Here is a 20932-nt window from a genome sequence, read left to right as displayed (position 1 = left end):
CCCACTGGATTGATACCTTGGTTCTCAAAAACCGACGGAAATACTTACGCTACTTTACCGCATCACAAATTTCCTCTTCAAGGGAAAACCTACGCAGTGCTCAAGAGGTAGCACCGATCCTTAGTACCGAAAGTACTGCACCTCCGCGATCTGCACACGTTCGGCTCGGTGACGTCCCACGAACTCACGATCTAGCAGAGTGTCGAGGGAGAGCTTCATCAGCACGACAGCGTGATGACGGTGATGATGAAGCTACCGGCACAGGGCTTCGCCTAAGCACTGCAACGATATGACCGAGGTGGATTATGGTGGAGGGGGGCACCGCACACGGCTAAGAACAATATCTGTTGTGCTTTTAGGGTGCCCCTGCCCCCGTATATAAAGGAGCAAGGGGGAGGCCGGCCGGCCCTTGGGCGCGCCAAGGAGGGGAGGAGTCCTCCTCCTAGTAGGAGTAGGACTCCCCCTTTCCTAGTCCAACTAGGAGGAGGAAGGGGAAAGGAAAGAGAGGGAGAGGGAGAGGGAGAGGGAAAGAGGGGCTGCGCCCCCTCCCCTAGTCCAATTCGGACTCCCCTTGGGGGGCGCCACCTCCTCGGATGCTACCCTCTCTCTCCCCTAAGGACCATTAAGGCCCAATACTTCCCCAGGGGGTTCCGGTAACCCCTCCGGCACTCCGGTTTTCTCCGAAATCACCTGGAACACTTCCGGTGTCCGAATATAGTTGTCCAATATACCGATCTTTATGTCTCGGCCATTTCGAGACTCCTCGTCATGTCTGTGATCATATCCGGGACTCCAAACTACCTTAGGTTCATCAAAACACATAAACTCATAATACCGATCGTCACCGAACGTTAAGCGTGCGGACCCTACGGGTTCGAGAACTATGTAGACATGACCGAGACACGTCTCCGGTTAATAACCAATAGCGGAACCTAGATGCTTATATTGGATCCCACATATTCTACGAAGATCTTTTATCGGTCAAACCGCATAACAACATACGTTGTTCCCTTTGTCATCGGTATGTTACTTGCCGGAGATTCGATAGTTGGTATCTCAATACCTAGTTCAATCTCGTTACCGGCAAGTCTCTTTACTCATTCCTTAATGCATCATCCCTCAACTAACTTATTAGTCACATTGCTTGCAAGGCTTATAGTGATGTGCCTTACCGAGAGGGCCCAGAGATACCTCTCCAACAATCGGAGTGACAAATCCTAATCTCGATCTATGCCAACTCAACAAACACCATCGGAGACACCTGTAGAGCACCTTTATAATCACCCAGTTACATTGTGACGTTTGGTAGCACACCGAGTGTTCCTCCGGTATTCGGGAGTTGCATAATCTCATAGTCATAGGAACATGTATAAGTCATGAAGAAAGCAATAGCAATATACTAAACGATCAAGTGCTAAGCTAACGGAATGGGTCAAGTCAATCACATCATTCTCTATTGATATGATCCCGTTCATCAAATGACAACTCATGTCTATGGCTAGGAAACTTAACCATCTTTGATTAACGAGCTAGTCAAGTAGAGGCATACTAGTGACACTCTGTTTGTCTATGCATTCACACATGTACTAAGTTTCCGGTTAATACAATTCTAGCATGAATAATAAACATTTATCATGATATAAGGAAATATAAATAACAACTTTATTATTGCCTCTAGGGCATATTTCCTTCAGTCTCCCACTTGCACTAGAGTCAATAATCTAGATGACACAGTAATGATTCTAACACCCATGGAGTCTTGGTGCTGATCATGTTTTGCTCGTGAGAGAGGCTTAGTCAACGGGTCTGCAACATTCAGATCTGTATGTATCTTGCAAATATCTATATCTCCTTCCTTGACTTGATCGCGGATGGAATTGAAGCGTCTCTTGATGTGCTTGGTTCTCTTGTGAAATCTGGATTCCTTTGCCAAGGCAATTGCACTAGTATTGTCACAAAAGATTTTCATTGGACCCGATGCACTAGGTATGACACCTAGATCGGATATGGACTCCTTCATCCAGACTCCTTCATTTGCTACTTCCGAAGCAGCTATGTACTCCGCTTCACACGTAGATCCCGCCACGACGCTTTGCTTAGAACTGCACCAACTGACAGCTCCACCGTTCAATATAAATACGTATCCGGTTTGTGAATTAGAGTCATCCGGATCAGTGTCAAAGCTTGCATCAGTGTAACCTTTTATGACGAGTTCTTTGTGACCTCCATAAACGAGAAACATATCCTTAGTCCTTTTCAGGTATTTCAGGATGTTCTTGACCGCTGTCTAGTGATCCACTCCTGGATTACTTTGGTACCTCCCTGCTAAACTAATAGCAAGGCACACATCAGGTCTGGTACACAGCATTGCATACATGATAGAGCCTATGGCTGAAGCATAGGGAACACTTCTCATTTTCTCTCTATCTTCTGCAGAGGTCGGGCATTGAGTCTGACTCAACTTCACACCTTGTAACACAGGCATGAACCCTTTCTTTGCTTGATCCATTTTGAACTTCTTCAAAACTTTTTCAAGGTATGTGCTTTGTGAAAGTCCAATTAAGCATCTTGATCTATCTCTATAGATCTTGATGCCCAATATATAAGCAACTTCACCGAGGTCTTTCATTGAAAAACTCTTGTTCAAGTATCCTTTTATGCTATCCAGAAATTCTATATCATTTCCAATCAACAATATGCCATCCACATATAATATTAGAAATGCTACAAAGCTCCCACTCACTTTCTTGTAAATAAAGGCTTCTCCAAAAGTCTATATAAAACCATATGCTTTGATCACACTATCAAAGCGTTTATTCCAACTCCGAGATGCTTGCACCAGTCCATAAATGGATCGCCGGAGCTTGCACACTTTGTTAGCACCCTTTGGATCGATAAAACCTTCAGGTTGCATCATATACAACTCTTCTTCCAGAAATCCATTCAGGAATGCAGTCTTTACATCCATTTGCCAAATTTCATAATCATAAAATGCAGCAAGTGCTAACATGATTCAGACAGACTTAAAGCATCGCTACGGGAGAGAAAGGCTCATCATAGTCAACTCCTTGAACTTGTCGAAAACCTTTCGCAACAAGCCGAGCTTTGTAGACAGTAACATTACCGTCAACGTCAGTCATCTTCTTGAAGATCCATTTATTTTCGATGGCTTGCTGATCATCGGGCAAGTCAACCAAAGTCCACACTTTGTTCTCATACATGGATCCCATCTCAGATTTCATGGCCTCAAGTCATTTCGCGGAATCTGGGCTCATCATCGCTTCCTCATAGTTCGTAGGTTCGTCATGGTCAAGTAACATGACCTCCAGAACAGGATTACCGTACCACTCTGGTGCGGATCTTACTCTGGTTGACCTACGAGGTTCGGTAGTAACTTGATCTGAAGTTTCATGATCATTATCATTAGCTTCCTCATTGATTGTTGTAGGGATCACAGGAACTAATTTCTGTGATGAACTACTTTCCAATAAGGGACCAGGTACAGTTACCTCATCAAGTTCTACTTTCCTCCTACTCACTTCTTTCGAGAGAATCTCCTTCTCTAGAAAGGTTCCATTCTTAGCAATGAATGTCTTGCCTTCAGATCTGTGATAGAAGGTGTACCCAATAGTTTCCTTTGGGTATCCTATGAAGACACATTTCTCCGATATGAGTTCGAGTTTATCAGGTTGAAGCTTTTTCACATAAGCATCGCAGCCCCAAACTTTAAGAAACGACAACTTTGGTTTCTTCCCAAACCACAGTTCATAAGGTGTCGTCTCAACGGATTTAGATGGTGCCCTATTTAACATGAATGTAGCCGTCTCTAAAGCATAACCCCAAAATGATAGCGGTAAATCAGTAAGAGACATCATAGATCGCACCATATCTAATAAAGTGCAGTTACGACGTTCAGACACACAGTTACGCTGTGGTGTTCCGGGTGGCGTGAGTTGCGAAACTATTCTGCATTGTTTCAAATGAAGACCAAACTCGTAACTCAAATATTCTCCTCCACGATCAGATCGTAGAAACTTTATTTTCTTGTTACGATGATTTTCCACTTCACTCCGAAATTCTTTGAACTTTTCAAATGTTTCAGACTTATGTTTCATCAAGTAGATATACCATATCTGCTCAAATCATCTGTGAAGGTGAGAAAATAACGATACCCGCCGCGAGCCTCAATATTCATTAGACCACATACATCAGTATATATGATCTCCAACAAATCTGTTACTCGCTCCATTGTTCCGGAGAACGAAGTTTTAGTCATCTTGCCCATGAGGCATGGTTCGCAAGTACCAAGTGGTTCCAAAAGTCCATCAGAATGGAGTTTCTTCATGCGCTTTACACCAATATGACCCAAACGGCAGTGCCACAAATAAGTTGCACTATCATTATCAACTCTGCATCTTTTGGCTTCAATATTATGAATATGTGTGTCACTACTATCAAGATTCAACAAAAATAGACTACTCTTCAAGGGTGCATGACCATAAAAGATATTACTCATATAAATAGAACAACCATTATTCTCAGATTTAAATGAATAACCGTCTCGCATCAAACAAGATCCAGATATAATGCTCATGCTCAACGCTGGCACCAAATAACAATTATTTAGGTCTAAAACTAATCCCGAAGGTAGATGTAGAGGTAGCGTGCCAACGGCGATCTCATCAACTTTGGAACCATTTCCCACGCGCATCATCACCTCGTCCTTAGCCAATCTTCGCTTAATCCGTAGTCCCTGTTTCGAGTTGCAAATATTAGCAACAAAACCAGTATCAAATACCCAGGTGCTACTGCGAGCATTAGTAAGGTACACATCAATAACGTGTATATCACATATACCTTTGTTCACCTTCCATCCTTCTTATCCGCCAAATACTTGGGGCAGTTCCGCTTCCAGTGACCAGTCCCTTTGCAGTAGAAGCACTCAGTCTCAGGCTTAGGTCCATACTTGGGCTTTTTCACTTGAGCAGCAACTTGCTTGCCGTTCTTCTTGAAGTTCCCCTTCTTCCCTTTACCCTTTTTCTTGAAACTGGTGGTCTTGTTGACCATCAACACTTGATGCTCCTTCTTGATTTCTACCTCCGCAGCCTTTAGCATTGCGAAGAGCTCGGGAATTGTCTTGTTCATCCATTGCATATTATAGTCCATCACGAAGCTCTTGTAGCTTGGTGGCAGTGATTGAAGAATTCTGTCAATTACACTATCATCAAGAAGATTAACTCCCAGTTGAATCAAGTGATTATTATACCCAAACATTTTGAGTATATGTTCACTGACAGAACTATTCTCCTCCATCTTGTAGCTATAGAACTTATTGGAGACTTCATATCTCTCAATTCGGGCATTTGCTTGAAATATTAACTTCAACTCCTGAAACATCTCATATGCTCCATGACGTTCAAAACGTCGTTGAAGTCCCGGTTCTAAGCCGTAAAGCATGGCACACTGAACTATCGAGTAGTCATCAGCTTTGCTCTGCTAGACGTTCACAACGTCCGGTGTTGCTCCTGCAGCGGGTCTTGCACCTAGCGGTGCTTCCAGGACATAATTCTTCTATGCAGCAATGAGGATAATCCTCAGGTTACGGACCCAGTCCGTGTAATTGCTACCATCATCTTTCAACTTAGCTTTCTCAAGGAACGCATTAAAATTCAAAGGAACAGTAGCACGGGCCATTGATCTAGAACAACATAGACCTGCAAAATACTATCAGGTACTAAGTTCATGATAAATTAAAGTTCAATTAATCATATTACTTAAGACCTCCCACTTAGATAGACATCCCTCTAATCATCTAAGTGATCACGTGATCCATATCAACTAAACCATGTCTGATCATCACGTGAGATGGAGTAGTTTTCAATGGTGAACATCGCTATGTTGATCATATCTACTATATGATTCACGCTCGACCTTTCAGTCTCAGTGTTCCAAGGCCATATCTGCATATGCTAGGCTCGTCAAGTTTAACCCGAGTATTCTACGTGTGCAAAATTGGCTTGCACCCGTTGTATGTGAACGTAGAGCTTATCACACCCGATTATCACGTGGTGTCTCGGCACGACGAACTTTCACGACGGTGCATACTCAGGGAGAACACTTGTACCTTGAAATTTAGTGAGAGATCATCTTATAGTGCTACCATCAATCAAAGCAAAAAAAGATGCATAAAAGATAAACATCACATGCAATCAATATAAGCGATATGATATGGCCATCATCATCTTGTGCCTTTGATCTCCATATCCAAAGCACCGTCATGATCACCATCGTCACCGGCGCGACACCTTGATCTCCATCGTAGCATCATTGTCGTCTCACCAACTATTGTTTCTATGACTATCGCTACCACTTAGTGATAAAGTAAAATCAATCACAGGGCGATTGCATTGCATACAATAAAGCGACAACCATATGGCTCCTGCCAGTTGCCGATAACTCTGTTACAAAACATAATCATCTCATACAATAAAATTTAGCATCATGTCTTGACCATATCACATCACAACATGCCCTGCAAAAACAAGTTAGACGTCCTCTACTTTGTTGTTGCAAGTTTTACGTGGCTGCTATGGGCTGAGCAAGAACCATTCTTACCTACACATCAAAACCACAACGATTTTTCATCAAGTATGTGCTGTTTTAACCTTCAACAAGGACCGGGCGTAGCCACACTCGATTCAACTAAAGTTGGAGAACTGACACCCGCCAGCCACCAGTGTGCGAAGCACGTCGGTAGAACCAGTCTCGCGTAAGCATACGCGTAATGTCGGTCCAGGCCGCTTCATCCAACAATACCGACGAATCAAAGGATGACATCCTGGTAAGCAGTATGACTAGTATCGCCCACAACTCACTTGTGTTCTACTCATGCATATAACATCTACGCATAAACCTGGCTTTGATACCACTGTTGGGGAACACAGTAATTTCAAAAATTTCCTACGCACACGCAAGATCATGGTGATGCATAGCAACGAGCGGGAGAGTGATGTCCACGTACCCTCATAGACCGTAAGCGGAAGCATTAGGACAATGCGGTTGATGTAGTCGTACATCTTCACGATCGACCGATCCTTAGTACGGAAAGTACGGCACCTCCGTGATCTGCACACGTTCGGCTCGGTGACGTCCCACGAACTCACGATCCAGCTGAGTGTCGAGGGAGAGCTTCGTCAGCACGACGGCGTGATGACGGTGATGATGAAGCTACCGGCGTAGGGCTTCGCCTAAGCACTGCAACGATATGACCGAGGTGGATTATGGTGGAGGGGGGCACCGCACACGGCTAAGAACAATGTATGTTGTGCCTCTAGGGTGCCCCCTGCCCCCGTATATAAAGGAGCAAGGGGGAGGCCGGCCGGCCCTTGGGCGCGCCAAGGAGGGGAGGAGTCCTCCTCCTAGTAGGAGTAGGACTCCCCCTTTCCTAGTCCAACTAAGAGGAGGAAGGGGAAAGGAAAGAGAGGGAGAGGGAGAGGGAGAGGGAGAGGGAAAGAGGGGCTGCGCCCCCTCCCCTGGTCCAATTCGGACTCCCCTTGGGGGGGCGCCACCTCCTGGGCTGCTGCCCTCTCTCTCCCCTAAGGCCCATTAGGGCCCAATAATTCCCCGAGGGGTTCCGGTAACCCCTCCGACACTCTGGTTTTCTCCGAAATCACCTGGAACACTTCCGGTGTCTGAATATAGCTGTCCAATATATCGATCTTTATGTCTCGACCATTTCGAGATTCCTCGTCATGTCCGTGATCATATCCGGGACTCCAAACTACCTTCGGTACATCAAAACACATAAACTCATAATACCGATCGTCACCGAACGTTAAGCGTACGGACCCTACGGGTTCGAGAACTATGTAGACATGACCCAGACACATCTCCGGTCAATACAATTCTACGAACCTGGATGCTCATATTGGCTCCCACATATTCTACGAAGTTCTTTTATCAGTCAAACCGCATAACAACATACGTTGTTCCCTTTGTCATCGGTATGTTACTTGCCCGAGATTCGATCGTCGGTATCTCAATACCTAGTTCAATCTCGTTACCGGCAAGTCTCTTTACTCGTTCCGTAATGCATCATCCCATAACTAACTCATTAGTCACATTGCTTGCAAGGCTTATAGTGATGTGCATTACCGAGAGGGCCCAGAGATACCTCTCCAACAATCGGAGTGACAAATCCTAATCTCAATCTATGCCAACTCAACAAACACCATCGCAGACACCTGTAGAGCACCTTTATAATCACCCAGTTATGTTGTGACATTTGGTAGCACACAAAGTGTTCCTCCGGTATTCGGGAGTTGCATAATCTCATAGTCATAGGAACATGTATAAGTCATGAAGAAAGCAATAGCAATATACTAAATGATCAAGTGCTAAGCTAACGGAATGGGTCAAGTCAATCACATCATTCTCTAATGATGTGATCCCATTCATCAAATGACAACTCATGTCTATGGCTAGGAAACTTAACCATCTTTGATTAAGAAGCTAGTAAAGTAGAGGCATACTAGTGACACTCTGTTTGTCTATGTATTCACACATGTACTAAGTTTCCGGTTAATACAATTCTAGCATGAATAATAAACATTTATCATGATATAAGGAAATATAAATAACAACTTTATTATTGCCTCTAGGGCATATTTCCTTCAATACTACCTCGGGAGTCACCTCAATGGGCTCTGTGTGTCGCGAGCGCTCCCCTTGAACGTCCCATGAGAGGGGGCTACCGGAACGGTGCCTGTGCTCGGGTCCGTCCCTGCAGCGCTTATAAATCTAAGAGACTGAGCTCTGGCTCGCGGGCCGGCCCCGTGTATGTCACCTCACCACGTCCTTAGTGCCTTCATCTTCTCGTGGAACGATCACGAGCAGATCAGTCTCCAACGTATCTATAATTTTTGATTGTTCCGTGTTATTATATTATCTGTTTTGGATGTTTTATATGCAGTAATATGCTATTTTATATTATTTTTGGGACTAACTTATTAACCTAGAGCCGAGTGCCAGTTTCTGTTTTTTCCTTGTTTTTGAGCTTCGCAGAAAAGGAATATCAAGCGGAGTCCAAACGTGGCGGAGGCAAGGGTGGAGGGCACGCCCTAGAAGGGGGAGCCCCCTACCTTGTGGGCCCTCAGTGACTTCCTGACCTTGCTCTTCCTCCTATATATTCACATATATTCCAGAACCACCAGAAGCAAGCACAAAAACACTTTTCCACCGCCGCAACCTTTTGTTCCCGTGAGATCCCATCTTGGGGCCTTTTCCGGCATCCTGCCGGAGGGGGATTCGATCATGGAGGGCGTCTACATGAACCCAAAGCAAAGCATGAGTAGTCTACCATAGACCTACGGGTCCAGAGATAGTAGCTAGATGGATTCTTCTCTCTCTTTGATTCTCAATACCATGTTCTCCTCGATGTTCTTGGAGATATATCCGATGTAATCTTCTTTTGCGGTGTGTTTGTCGAGATCCGATGAATTGTGGATTTATGCTCAGCTTATCTATGAATATTATTTGAATCTTCTCTGAATTCTTATATGGATGATTTGATATCTTTGTATTTCTCTTCAAATTATCGGTTTGGTTTGGCCAAGTGGATTGGTTTTTCTTGCAATGGGAGAGGTGCTTAGCTTTGGGTTCAATCTTGCGTGATTTCACCTAGTGACAAAGTAGGGGTAGCGAGACACGTATTGAATTGTTGCCATCGAGCATAAAAAGATGGGGTTTTCATCATATTGCTTGAGTTTATTCCTCTACATCATGTCATCTTACTTAAGGTGTTACTCCATTCTTTATGAACTTAATACTCTAGATGCATGCTGGATAGCGGTCGATGTGTGGAGTAATAGTAGTAGATGCAGGCAGGAGGTGGAGGCGGCAGCAGCCCCTCGCCCTTGGAGATCCGCGAGAGCCAATGGCACTTCCGGGTCGTGTGGTTGGACGGCTTCGCGCCGTTGTGGAACTTGCAGGGGGCATCAAGAGTTTACTCGTAGGAGAAGGCCGGCTGCCAAGCTGGCCTGCCGCCCTTCTTCTTGGGCGCGGGCCGCTCTTCGGGCTGTTCGTCTTCGACGGTGGCTACTTGCCGACTGGTGGAAGGCGACATAGGGGCCTTGCGCTTGTGGTCCCTCTGGTAGGGGCGTCGGTTGGAGTCACCAGCGGGCGTCTTGGGAGCCGGAGCGAGCACCTTTCCAGAGGCGTCCACTCGGAGCTCGGTCTTCATTGAGGAGTCGGCCGTGGCGTACTTGTCTGCTATGATCAGCAGCTCGTCGAGGGTAGTCGGCTCATCGCAGAGGAGTCGGTGCTTGACGAGGGTGCCCTCTCGGCACCCGGCGGTGAAGTACTCTATGGCTTGAACCTCGTGCACCCCCTCGCAGGAGTTGCGGACCTCGGCCCAACGCGCGAGGTAGTCGCGAGTCGATTCGCTGGGCCCTTGGACGCATAAGGAGAGCTGGCGGGGCTTGGGAGGCCGCTTGTATGTGCTAGTGAAGTTGCGGACGAAGACTTCCGTGAAGTCTAGCCAGCTGTTGACGCTATAGGGCTTGAGGCTGTTCAGCCGGGTGCGTGTCGTGCCTTGAAGCATGAGAGGGACGTACTTCACGGCAACGCGCCTGTTGCCGTTTGCTATGCTGACTGTGGTAGAGTAGTCGATCAACCAATCTTCCGGCTTCACGGAGCCGTTGTATTTTGGCGTGTCTCTTGGGAGTGAGAACCCTTTGGGGAAGGGCTCATCGCGGATGCGGGGGCCAAAGCAAGGCGGGCCGACATCATCTTCTTCTTCTAGCGCCAGGGATCACGCTAGGCGGTCGATCCGGTGGCGGGCATCATTCTCGCCGACTCCTTCGCGGTGGCCTAGTCGGCCGCCGAGAGTCAGATGCGTGACAGGCGGTGGGGTGGGATATCTCTCCCCACGAGGCGGGGGGGGGGGGGGGAGGCGGATTGCCTTGTCGTTCCACAGCTCGGGGGCGGCCTTCTGCGTCGCGCTCAATGGTGACCCGAGTCCGACTGCGGCTAGCAGCCGGCTCCTTGTCTTTTCTTGTGCGGGCGCCGCTTGCAGTCGGCGTCCGAGATGTCGCGGCGTGCTCTTGGCGTGGGGGAGGACTTTCAGCGTGGGCGCCGGCTTCATGCCGTTCTGCGGCCGCGTCGATCAGCTGCTGGATGCGTCTATTCATGTAGGGGAGCTCATCAGCCCCCAGCCCGTTTAGCTCGTCTACGGCTGCCTGAGCGGCACGTAGGTTCTCGAGTGGCGTGGCTTAGACTGGGCGGTCTGCTCCCAGCATGCTGGCGATGGCCGCGCCGCGCTTCTTGACGAGGCCGGCTCGGCTCGGCCCGCCAGGAGGCGGTGTACCAAAGGCGGCGCGGTCGACTTCGCGCTGGTGAGCCTCAGTGAGGCATTTCATGGATGCTATCTTCTGGCCCTCCGTGATGAGGGCGAGGCGGCGTGCCTCCAGATTCTCGGCGTCGGCGTCGGTCGGGATGGGGACGGACAAGTCATGTAGCGCCGCTTGTAGGGCGTCGTGGGCGTTCTCGCCCGAGACGGCGCCGTGGCTGATGACCAGCACCTCAGTGATAGCGCTGCTGCCACTGTCGGCTCGGGGGAGAGGGTCGTCGATGATCACCATGTTGGTGGGGAAGGCGTCAAGCGATGCCGTGTCGGAGTCGACAAGCATTGGGTCGGTGGAGCCGACCGACTCCAAGTCCACAGCAAGCTCGCTAGAGACGTGAAGCTGGTCGAGGAGGCTGAGGAGGCGGCTCTCGGGGTAGTCTATGCCCGCGTCAGACGCAGGCTCGCCGGAGATGCGAGCCTCGCCAAGAAGATCGGCGAGGCAGCTCGCCGCGCAGGCATCATCGACGCCTTGCAGCACGTCAGGGCAAGCGCCATCAGGCGTAGCGGGCTGGCTACGCTCGCGGGGGAGGAAAAGGGTTCCCGTCCAGAACAGGTCTCTGGACGACGGTGCACCTGGCCCCACGGTGGGCGCCAAATGTCGGGTGGTAGGTGCAACATATGCCAACGGGTGGCTTATCATTGTGGGAGCCAGTAAGACATCGCCGGTGCCTGGAAACGGGATAAGGCGAAGACATGCACGCTGGCGAATCTTACCCAGGTTCGGGGCTCTCCGTGGAGATAACGCCCATTGTCCTGCTCTGCGGGGTCTCCGCATGATCACTAGATCAACACAAGTAGCTACAAGTGCTCCTTGAGCTGTTTTGGCTAGAGGAGGAAGAAAGGCAAGGCTACCTCTCCTCTTCCGCCTACGTAGTGGCTAAAACTATCTTAGAGATCAACCCTTTGCATGGGTGTCCTGGGGGGGTTTATATAGGCCTACCCCCCAGGGATACAATGGTAATACGGCTGGATGCGGGTCCCAGCCGTCAGTGTCTGTGCTCGCCGGCTTCTCCGCCGGCCGCTGGGGCCCGCAGACTGGTGGGTCCCGCCGGCTGCCGGCCTCTTGGTTGACAGGTCGGCCCCACCGCCCGGGGGCTTTGTTGGCGGCTGGTTACTGTTGCCTCGCCCCTGATGACGAGGGCATTGTCGAGGTAAGCGTGGCTACAGTGCCGCCGCCTGGCGGGCTCTCACTGTAGCCTCACCTCGTCTTGTCTCCTTAATAATGCACATACTTCGAGGGAGGGAGGTAGCCAGCTATTGGGAGCCAGCTACGCCTCAGGCCGACTAGGGGAGGCCGGGCCGCCTTCGAGCGTCTCTCTGGCTGAAGGGGCCCGCCGCCCGCGGGCCGTACTGGCGCCTGTCGTGGGTGACGTCACGGTCAACATGGCAACAGTGCCGCGCCGGACGGGGGATGGCTGACCCGTACGGCGCATTGTGGCCATGCATGCTCCGGGATTCGGGGGTGGCAGGCTGTACTGTGGCCACGCACCGTCTCATCACCGTTATGTGGGTGCAGCCCTGGTGGGTGCAGTCTTGGTCGGCTTCCAGGAGTCGGTCTTCTTGTTGCCGGCTTCTCGGAGTCGGTCTTCTTGTGGCCGGCTTCTGGGAGTCGGTCTACTTATGGCTGGCTTCTGAGAGTCGGTCTACTTATGGCCGGCTTATGGGAGTCGGCCATCTTATGGTTATCTTCGGGAAGGTTTTTTGGAGGTCGGGTCGCCTTCCGGTAGTCGGCCTGTGAGATAGCTGACCAGGGGAAGCCGGCCCTGTGTTTTGGATACTTGAAGGCCCAATCGGCCTGATAATTTTTCAGAGAGCCAGGGGGAGTCGGTTAGGCTATCCGTGGCCATTTACTCCGACAGTAGTCCCCGAAGCTGGTGGGCCTTCGAGGCTGAGAAGAGGACGAGAAGCTCGGTCAGCTTCCTATCTTGAAGAGCCAGCAGCTAGGAGCCGGCTTCGGTTGGGTACGCCATCTTGGCGAGATTTTGAAGTCTGAAGGCGGGAGTCGGTTGGTGCGCACGCCGGGTTGCGGGCCGGCCGCTCGCCGCCCGCGTACCATGTGGCACCCTCCGGCTAAAAAAAGCCTGCCAACCCACGCGCCCGACGGGACGTCGCCGCAGGCCGGGGGCCCATCACTCCCACGCCTAGGCCCAGGCGCGGATTCTCTGTGGCCCAAAGCTGGCCGCGCGCCTTCCGGCGGCAGTTTCTGCATGTCGTTAGGGCACAGTAATCGCGGAACGTGGGGGAGTGGACGCAGTTAATCCCACGTTCCCCCACGCCTCGCCTCCTCGGCTTCGCCGCACGAGGCTATAAGTAGGGGAGGAGGGGGAACGGCAGGCGCTTGCACGCTCCCCTCGCTCCGCCATTTTCTTCCTTTCCTTCTCCGCCGCAGCAGCCCTTTGCCGCTGCGCCGTCCCTCTAGTCTTCGCACTACCCCGCAGCTTCACCGCCGCGGGGCCGTGATTTCGCCGTCGCCGCGCCCTTTCTCGCCAGCTTCTTGCCATCATGCAGCACGGCGGAGATTGGGATGGCTCCAACGTCCACGCGGACCAAATCGACTTCTTCCGCAAGACGCGGCGGATGCCCGGCGAGGACCAGGTGCGGGTCCTTCTTGCGCCGAAGAAGGAGATCACGCCGGTGCCGGAGGAAGTTGAGCGGGTAATCTTTCGCTCGCACTTCCTGCGCGGCCTCGGCCTGCCCGCGAGCGCCTTCTTCCGCTCCTTCCTCGAATTTTATCAGCTCCAGCCGCACCACCTCACTCCAAACACGGTGGTGCTACTGTCCGCCTTCGTCACTCTGTGTGAGGGCTTCCTCGGCGTCCTTCCCACCCTCGAGCTCTAGGGGGAATTCTTCCAATCCAAGCTTGGCACCCGCATGCAGGGCGTGCCGGCTCAGAGCGGCGCCTTCATCGCGGTGTGGAGGCCGGCAGCCGACAACCCCTTCCCTGCCATCACGCTGATCTAGTCGGTGAAGATCTGGCAAAAATCGTACTTCTACGTGAAGAACGTCGCCCACAAAGGCGACTACGTCAATTTGCCGGCTTACGTAGCCGGCCCGCCGGCTAGGAGGCGGCCCCAGTGGTCCTATCGGGCTAGGACGATGTCGCCGGCTGGAGCCGCCGCCGTCGCCCGACTCCGGGTAATGATCCAGTCGGAGGGCCTGACTGGGTCCGACCTGCTGGCGGCCTTCGTGGTGTGCCGGGTGCTCCCACTTCAAGGCTGCCCTCATTTGATCAGTCAAATGAGCAGCGAACTCGATCTGAGTCGGATGTGCACCAAGGAGATGCCTCATGACGAGGTGGCTCATATGGTGAACTATCTCGCGAACTGCAAGCTCTCCGCAGAGTGGCAGTTTGGCAAGGAGCCGTACTCCCGTGCCAATCCCCCGCCTATGGTATGCTTTCTTTATCTTCTCTTGTTTTAGTTTTGTCACCAAGTTTTTCTTGGCCGACTCTGACCAGTCGGCACGTCTAGGCAGAATCCCTCTCCTTCGACCTGCGGCCGGGACAGCGGGGGCAGATCGCCAATTTCTCCCCGACCGGGCGGAGCATGACTTGGAGGACCTCGACTTGGGGGCGGCCGCCATGGACGATAACACCGAGGCAAGAGGCGGCGAAGCAGGCGGCTCCGGGCTTGGAGCCAGCTTCAACGACTGGCCGGAGGACGACGAGGCGGAAATTGTCCCGCGCCGCCAGCCGGCATCCGACCATGGCGCGGGTTCCTCCGTCGCGTCGCCTGCTCGACGTGGCGCGCAGAAGCGTCGGGCCGCGTCGGTCTTGTTCGGAAGTCGGGCGAAGAAGCCCAAGAGCGGGGCAGCGGCGACCAGGCAGGATGAGGCGGCCGCGAAGGCGGCCCGCATCCGCAAGGTGGTGAAGCAGCCGCAAACGGTTTCGGCGTAAGTGTAGATTCTCTTGCATATTCCTTCTTCTTTTCTTGTCGATTTCTGAATCCTTGTCTTGTCTCATCAAACAGGGCTTCGCTCTCTCTTGAGCGGATCTCTGCCGCCTCCGTGGTTGGATCGTCTGGAGGATCCGCAAATACCCGCCGCGTGGACCCTCGTGCCGAGCTTCAGGCGGCAACGGAGCGGAATGCACGGGAGGCGCGGGAGGAGCGGGAGGCGGAGGAGCTGAGGGCGGCCTCTGCCAAGGCGGCGCAGGAGATGGCGGAGGAGTCGGCGAAGGCACAAGCCGATGCGGCAGCCAAGGCCCAGGCGGAGGCTACAGCCGCAGCGGCAGCGGAGGGGGCCTTGCTTTTCACCCCCTGCGTGTCGCGGCGCCCGAGATCCCGAAGCTCCCGCCGGAGGAAGACGGCGGTGACCTGCCGGGGATGGAGAGGGAGGAGGACGATGTCGTCGTCCGGGAGAGGGAGGCGACACCGCCATCGCCGACTGGGGCGGACCGAGGCGGCCGACTTGACGCGCCGCCCGTGCGGCCGGCTGGAGGTGAGCCGACTGCGAAGACGGACCTGGTGGTCCGATCCTCATCACGCCAGCGCGCGGGGAAGGCAACTTCGGCGCCGGGCTCTAGCTCGTCGACCCAGGATCCGGAGACAGCCAGCGCCAGCTCGGGGTGGACGCCGGGTGGCGGGACGGCCATGGTGAACGTGGCTGCGCCAGAAGTCCGGAACCGGCTTCAGTCCCAGGCCGCCGTGCTGGGGCAGTACAATGACGAGTTCCTCGCAACATGGGCGGCCATTCGGGTGAGCCTTCCCGCTTTTCTGTTTCTTGATCTTGCTCTCTTCCGTGGGGGCGCGTCAGCGCACCCACTGGGTGTAGTCCCCGAGTTCCGAGTCGGCTGCTGAGCAGGCGGCTTGGAACTACTTAGTAGACTTTGATTGCTTATCTTGCTCTTGTTCGCTTCTCTGTCCGACTTGCAGGACTACCACAACCTCCGTGCGGCTGCCTTCAACTCCCAGGCTCGGGAGCTGACCCAGAAGACTGCTGATCTAACTGAGAGCCGGAGTAAGTGCTTCATCTTTTATCTCACGTGGGCGCACGTTAGCGCACCCACTGGGTGTAGTCCCCGAGATTCGGGCCGACGGCTGAGCAGTCGGGTCGGATCTTTCCTGACGACTTCTTTCTTATTGCTTTTTTCCTTCTTTGCCATATCTGCAGAGGCCAATGCCAGCCTGAGGGAGCAGCTGGGTGGGACCCAGACCGCCTTTCGCGCCAAGGAAGCCGAGTTTGACGCCTTGGTTCTGGAGCGTGACCGCCTGGTCAAGAGGCTGGCCGACCAGGAGGAGAGCCACAAGGCGGCCCTGAAGGCGGTGCAGGACAGCGAGGCCGCCCTTCAAGCCGAGTACGAGACCGAGGCGGCGAGCTGGGCTGAGGCAAGGCAGTCGCTGATCAGCGGCTACGGCCAGATCGAAGACTTGGTCGATGGTAGGCCGCCCTCTTCTTCGTTTCTTGCATGCTCTTGTCATTTAGTCCATTCTCTGACTTTGTGTTTTTTCTCTTTCTTTCTTGTGCAGAGTACTTCCCTGGTTACTCTACCGCCGCCAACCAGGTTGTCGAGGCCCACCACGAGGCACGAAGGCAAGCCGGTGTGGAGATCGCGCCGAATGCTCGTCGGTCGCTTGAGGAGCATCTTCTGGCAATCCAAGCCCGCCTCCAGCCGGCTCACCGCATGCTCCGCCGTCTTCAGCGCGTTGGGGCGCAAGTGCTGGCCGCCCTCTGGCCTGGCGAGGCGGTTCCCCGTACCCCCAGTCGGACTGCCGACTGGCTGGAGGTAGCGGTTGGCCGCTTCGAGGCCTGGAAGGCTTCTGCAGCTCGGTCAGGCACCAGGCGGGCGCTGGAGTTCGTCAAAGCCTGGTATCCCGAGTTGAGCTTGGACCAGCTGGCCACCTGGCGGCAGGAGGCTGACGAGGAGTTGGAGGCGGTGCGGCCGGCTATCATCCAGCGCGCTTCGGCAATCGCCGACTACACCGACACCAGCGCCTTTGCTCCTGAGGTGGATGATAATGGCATTGCTCAGCCGGAGGAGTGGTTCGGGCTGAACCCGGCGGATGGTGAGGACTCGGCGGAGGAGATCGACTCAAGCGACGAGGGCGAAGAGGAGGAGGGAGAGGATGGTGAAGACGCCATGTCAGATGGTGGAGCAACTGGCCAGTCTCAACTTGATCGTGCCTCCGGCAACGAGGCGCGTGCGAACGCGCCGCCTGGAGCCGGCGATGATCAAGCCGAGACTCGCCAGCCGGCCACTCCTCCAGCCGGCACTGCCGTCTCCACCGACCAGCCCGGCTCGCCTATTGCGCCCTTAGTCTGATCCGCCATCTTTGCTTTCCTGTTTATTGCTCTTCGAACAATATTCTGTTAAGTCTGCGCAGTTCCACCCATGGGGGGTGTATTCAAATTATGTTGACTGTCGGCCTGTTGAAGGCCTTATGTGTAAATATAATCATGCATGTGTTTGGCTTCCCATTGTTCTTGCTTTTCATCCTTTGGCTGTTTCCTTTGCCGCCCTCCCTTGGTTGCCGCCTTCCCAGCCGGACAGCTGCTCTGCAGTCTGTGGCTGGAGAAGTGCTTGGCCAGTTGGGAGGGAAAGTACTCTAGCTTTCTTGGATTGTAGCGAAGTGACTGGGAAGCCGGCCAGCCGGCTGTTCTGACAGCCGGTAGGTGTGGTGGGAGGCCAGCTTGTGTTATATAGGTTCGTTAGTCCTTAGCCGTTTTTCGTGTGGGCATCCTTTCCTGCCTTTGGCTCTTGCCAGTCGGGCAGTCGGTTCTTCGAGCTGCGACTTTCCATAAGAGAGGGCTCGGGTGCCGGCACAGTACTTCTCTGACTTCAGGTAGAACTTTTAATATAACTCAAGGCGGCCAGTCCCCGAGCCGACTAGTCAAACCCGGTGCCAGATAGAAAATCAAATGTAATAGTACATTCATGGGTATGACACTCGTCATTCATAGATAAAAGAGGGTAGTCCCCGAGTGCGCTTCGGGGGGCCCGTTGTCTTGTACTTAATACAAAAAGGTAGCGTGATACATACTGCTTTTAACTGTAAAATCTTCTCAGGAGATTGGCGTTCCATGGTCGTTCCGACTCCTTGCCGGAATCATCCCGCTTGCGTGCCTTCGGCTTCTGTGCGTCGATCAGGTAGTAGGAGTCATTGCCTAGGGCCTTGCTGATGACGAATGGGCCTTCCCAAGGGGCCGAGAGCTTGTGCTGGCCAGCTGTTCACTGGATCAGCCGGAGCACAAGATCGCCTTCTTGGAAGGATCTTGGCTTGACCTTCTGGTTGTGGTAACGGCGCAAACCCTGCTGGTAGATGGCGGACCGGCTGAGTGCTAATAGCCGACCCTCTTCCAGCAGGTCGACACCGTCTTCTCGCGCTTCCTTGGCCTCCGCCTCCGTGTACATGGTGACCCGAGGCGAGTCGAACTCGATGTCAGTTGGGATGACAGCCTCGGCACCATATACAAGGAAGAAAGGAGTGAAGCCGGTTGACTTGTTCGGGGTAGTACGCAGACTCCAGAGGACAGCCGGCAGCTCATCGAGCCAGCAGCCGGCTGAACGCTCCAGTGGTACGACCAGTCGGGGCTTGATGCCGGAGAGGATGAGGCCGTTTGCTCGCTCGACCTGGCCGTTTGACTGCGGGTGGGCAACGGACGCTAAGTCCAGTCGGATGCCCTGTGTCGCGCAGAAACGTGCCAGTGCTCCCTTGGCAAAGTTTGTGCCGTTGTCGGTGATGATGCTGTGTGGTATACCATACCGAGTGGTGATATCTGTGATGAATGTCACGGCAGTCGGCCCGTTCAGCTTCTTGATTGGCTTCGCTTCAATCCACTTGGTGAATTTGTCCACGCCGACAAGCAGGTGTGTCATGCCACCGCGGGCTGTCTTGAATGGGCCCACCATGTCCAGCCCCCAAACAGCAAAGGGCCAGGTGAGGGGGATGGTCTTGATTGCAGAAGCCGGCAGGTGTTGCTTGGAGCTGAAGACTTGGCATCCTTTACAGCATTTGACTAATTCCTTGGCGTCTTCCAAAGCAGTCGGCCAGAAGAAACCATGGCGGAAAGCTTTGGCGACAAGTGATCTTGAGGCCGCGTGGTGGCCGCATTCGCCTTGGTGGATATCCTTGAGGATTGCTATGCCCTTCTCTGGCTCGACGCAGCGCTGGAAGACTCCAGTGACGCTACGCTTAACAAGTTCTCTGTTTATTATTGCGTATGCTCCGGCTCGGCGTTGAACTAGTCTTGCCGAGATCTCATCAGTCGGTAGCTCTCTGTTTACTAGGAAGTTGAGGATGGGCTGGGCCCATGATGGAGCTGTGACTTCTTCTGTTGTCAGTACGGCTACTGTGACATGGGTGGGTGGGTTGGGTGGTGAAGAGTTGGAGTCGGCCACCGTCTGTTGTGTCGTTGCAGTCCCCGGGCCGACTGCTGTAGTCCCCGGGCCGACTGCTGCAGTCCCCGGGCCGACTGCTGCAGTCCCCGGGCCGGGTTCTGAAGTCCCCGAGCCGGGTGCGACTACGGCAGTCCCCGGGCCGCTTGTCGAAGTCCCCGAGCCACTTGCTGGGTTCCCCAAGTCGGATCCGACTGCATCAGGGGCAGGCGGTACGAAGATGGAGTCCGATTCTGGAGACGGCTTGACAGACTGTTTGAGGAGGCGTTCGAGAGAGACGCCGGTTGGTATGGCTTGTCAGGTGGAGCCGATCCGTGCCAGGGCATCTGCTTGCTCGTTGTCCGCCTGTGGCACGTGGAGGAACTCGCACCCTTCAAAGTATCCGCTGATTTGCTGGACGAGGAATCGATAGCTCGCCATGTTTGCGTCCTTGGCATCCCAGTCGCCAGATGACTGCTGGACCACCAAATCCGAGTCGCCATAACACAGGATCCGGCGTATGCCGAGTTCTTTGGCTAGCCGGAGCCCGTGTATGAGCGCCTCCTACTCGGCCACATTGTTGGAGGCGGCAAAATGAATTTGCAATTTGTATCTGAGCTTGTCGCCCTTGGGAGAGGTGAGGACGATGCCGGCTCCCAAGCCGGTGCGCATCTTGGATCTGTCGAAGTGCATCCGCCAATGAGTGGAGTCGGGAGCCGGCGGTAGGTACTGGGTCTCGGCCCAGTCGACAAGGAAGTCGGCCAATGCTTGGGACTTGATGGCGGTGCGGGGCTGGTAGAAGATCGTGTAAGGAGCCAGCGCAATGGCCCACTTAGCCACCCGGCCGGATGCATCCCGGCTGCCTATGATCTCGGCAAGCGGGGCAGTGCATACTGCCGTGATGGGATGCTCTTGAAAGTAGAGCTTCAGCTTCTTGGCGGCGAAGTACACTCCATAGCACATCTTCTGGTAATGCGGGTAGTTTTGCTTCGAGGTGGACAGTACTTCGCTCAAATAATATACCGGCCTCTGGAATAACTGAGCTTGGCCTTCTTCTGGGCGTTGGACCACGATGACTGTACTGACCACTCGGCTAGTCGCAGCAATTTAAAGGAGCATGGGCTCTTTCTCAGTCGGCGCTGCCAGGACAGGCGGTGTGGTCAGCATCTTCTTCAACTCGTGGAAAGCTTGGTCTGCTTGGTCGTTCCACTCGAAGT

General features: G+C 53.2%; 1 protein-coding gene across 1 annotated transcript in view; it reads left to right on the top strand.

The window, feature by feature from the left end:
- Window positions 1-17759, top strand: part of LOC141027321 (uncharacterized) — a 47097-nt gene extending 29338 nt beyond the window's left edge. Inside the window, exons 2-4 of the mRNA XM_073504322.1 lie at window positions 16449-16780; window positions 16870-17541; window positions 17725-17759. Coding sequence (XP_073360423.1) covers window positions 16449-16780; window positions 16870-17541; window positions 17725-17759 — 1039 coding nt within the window. The remainder of the gene's footprint in view (window positions 1-16448; window positions 16781-16869; window positions 17542-17724) is intronic.
- Window positions 17760-20932: the final 3173 nt, after the last annotated feature.

Source organism: Aegilops tauschii, chromosome 7, assembly GCF_002575655.3.
Source record: "Aegilops tauschii subsp. strangulata cultivar AL8/78 chromosome 7, Aet v6.0, whole genome shotgun sequence".
Classification (NCBI taxonomy): domain Eukaryota; kingdom Viridiplantae; phylum Streptophyta; class Magnoliopsida; order Poales; family Poaceae; genus Aegilops; species Aegilops tauschii.
Note: the sequence above shows the minus strand (reverse complement) of the source record. Positions and strands in the feature narration are given on the sequence as shown.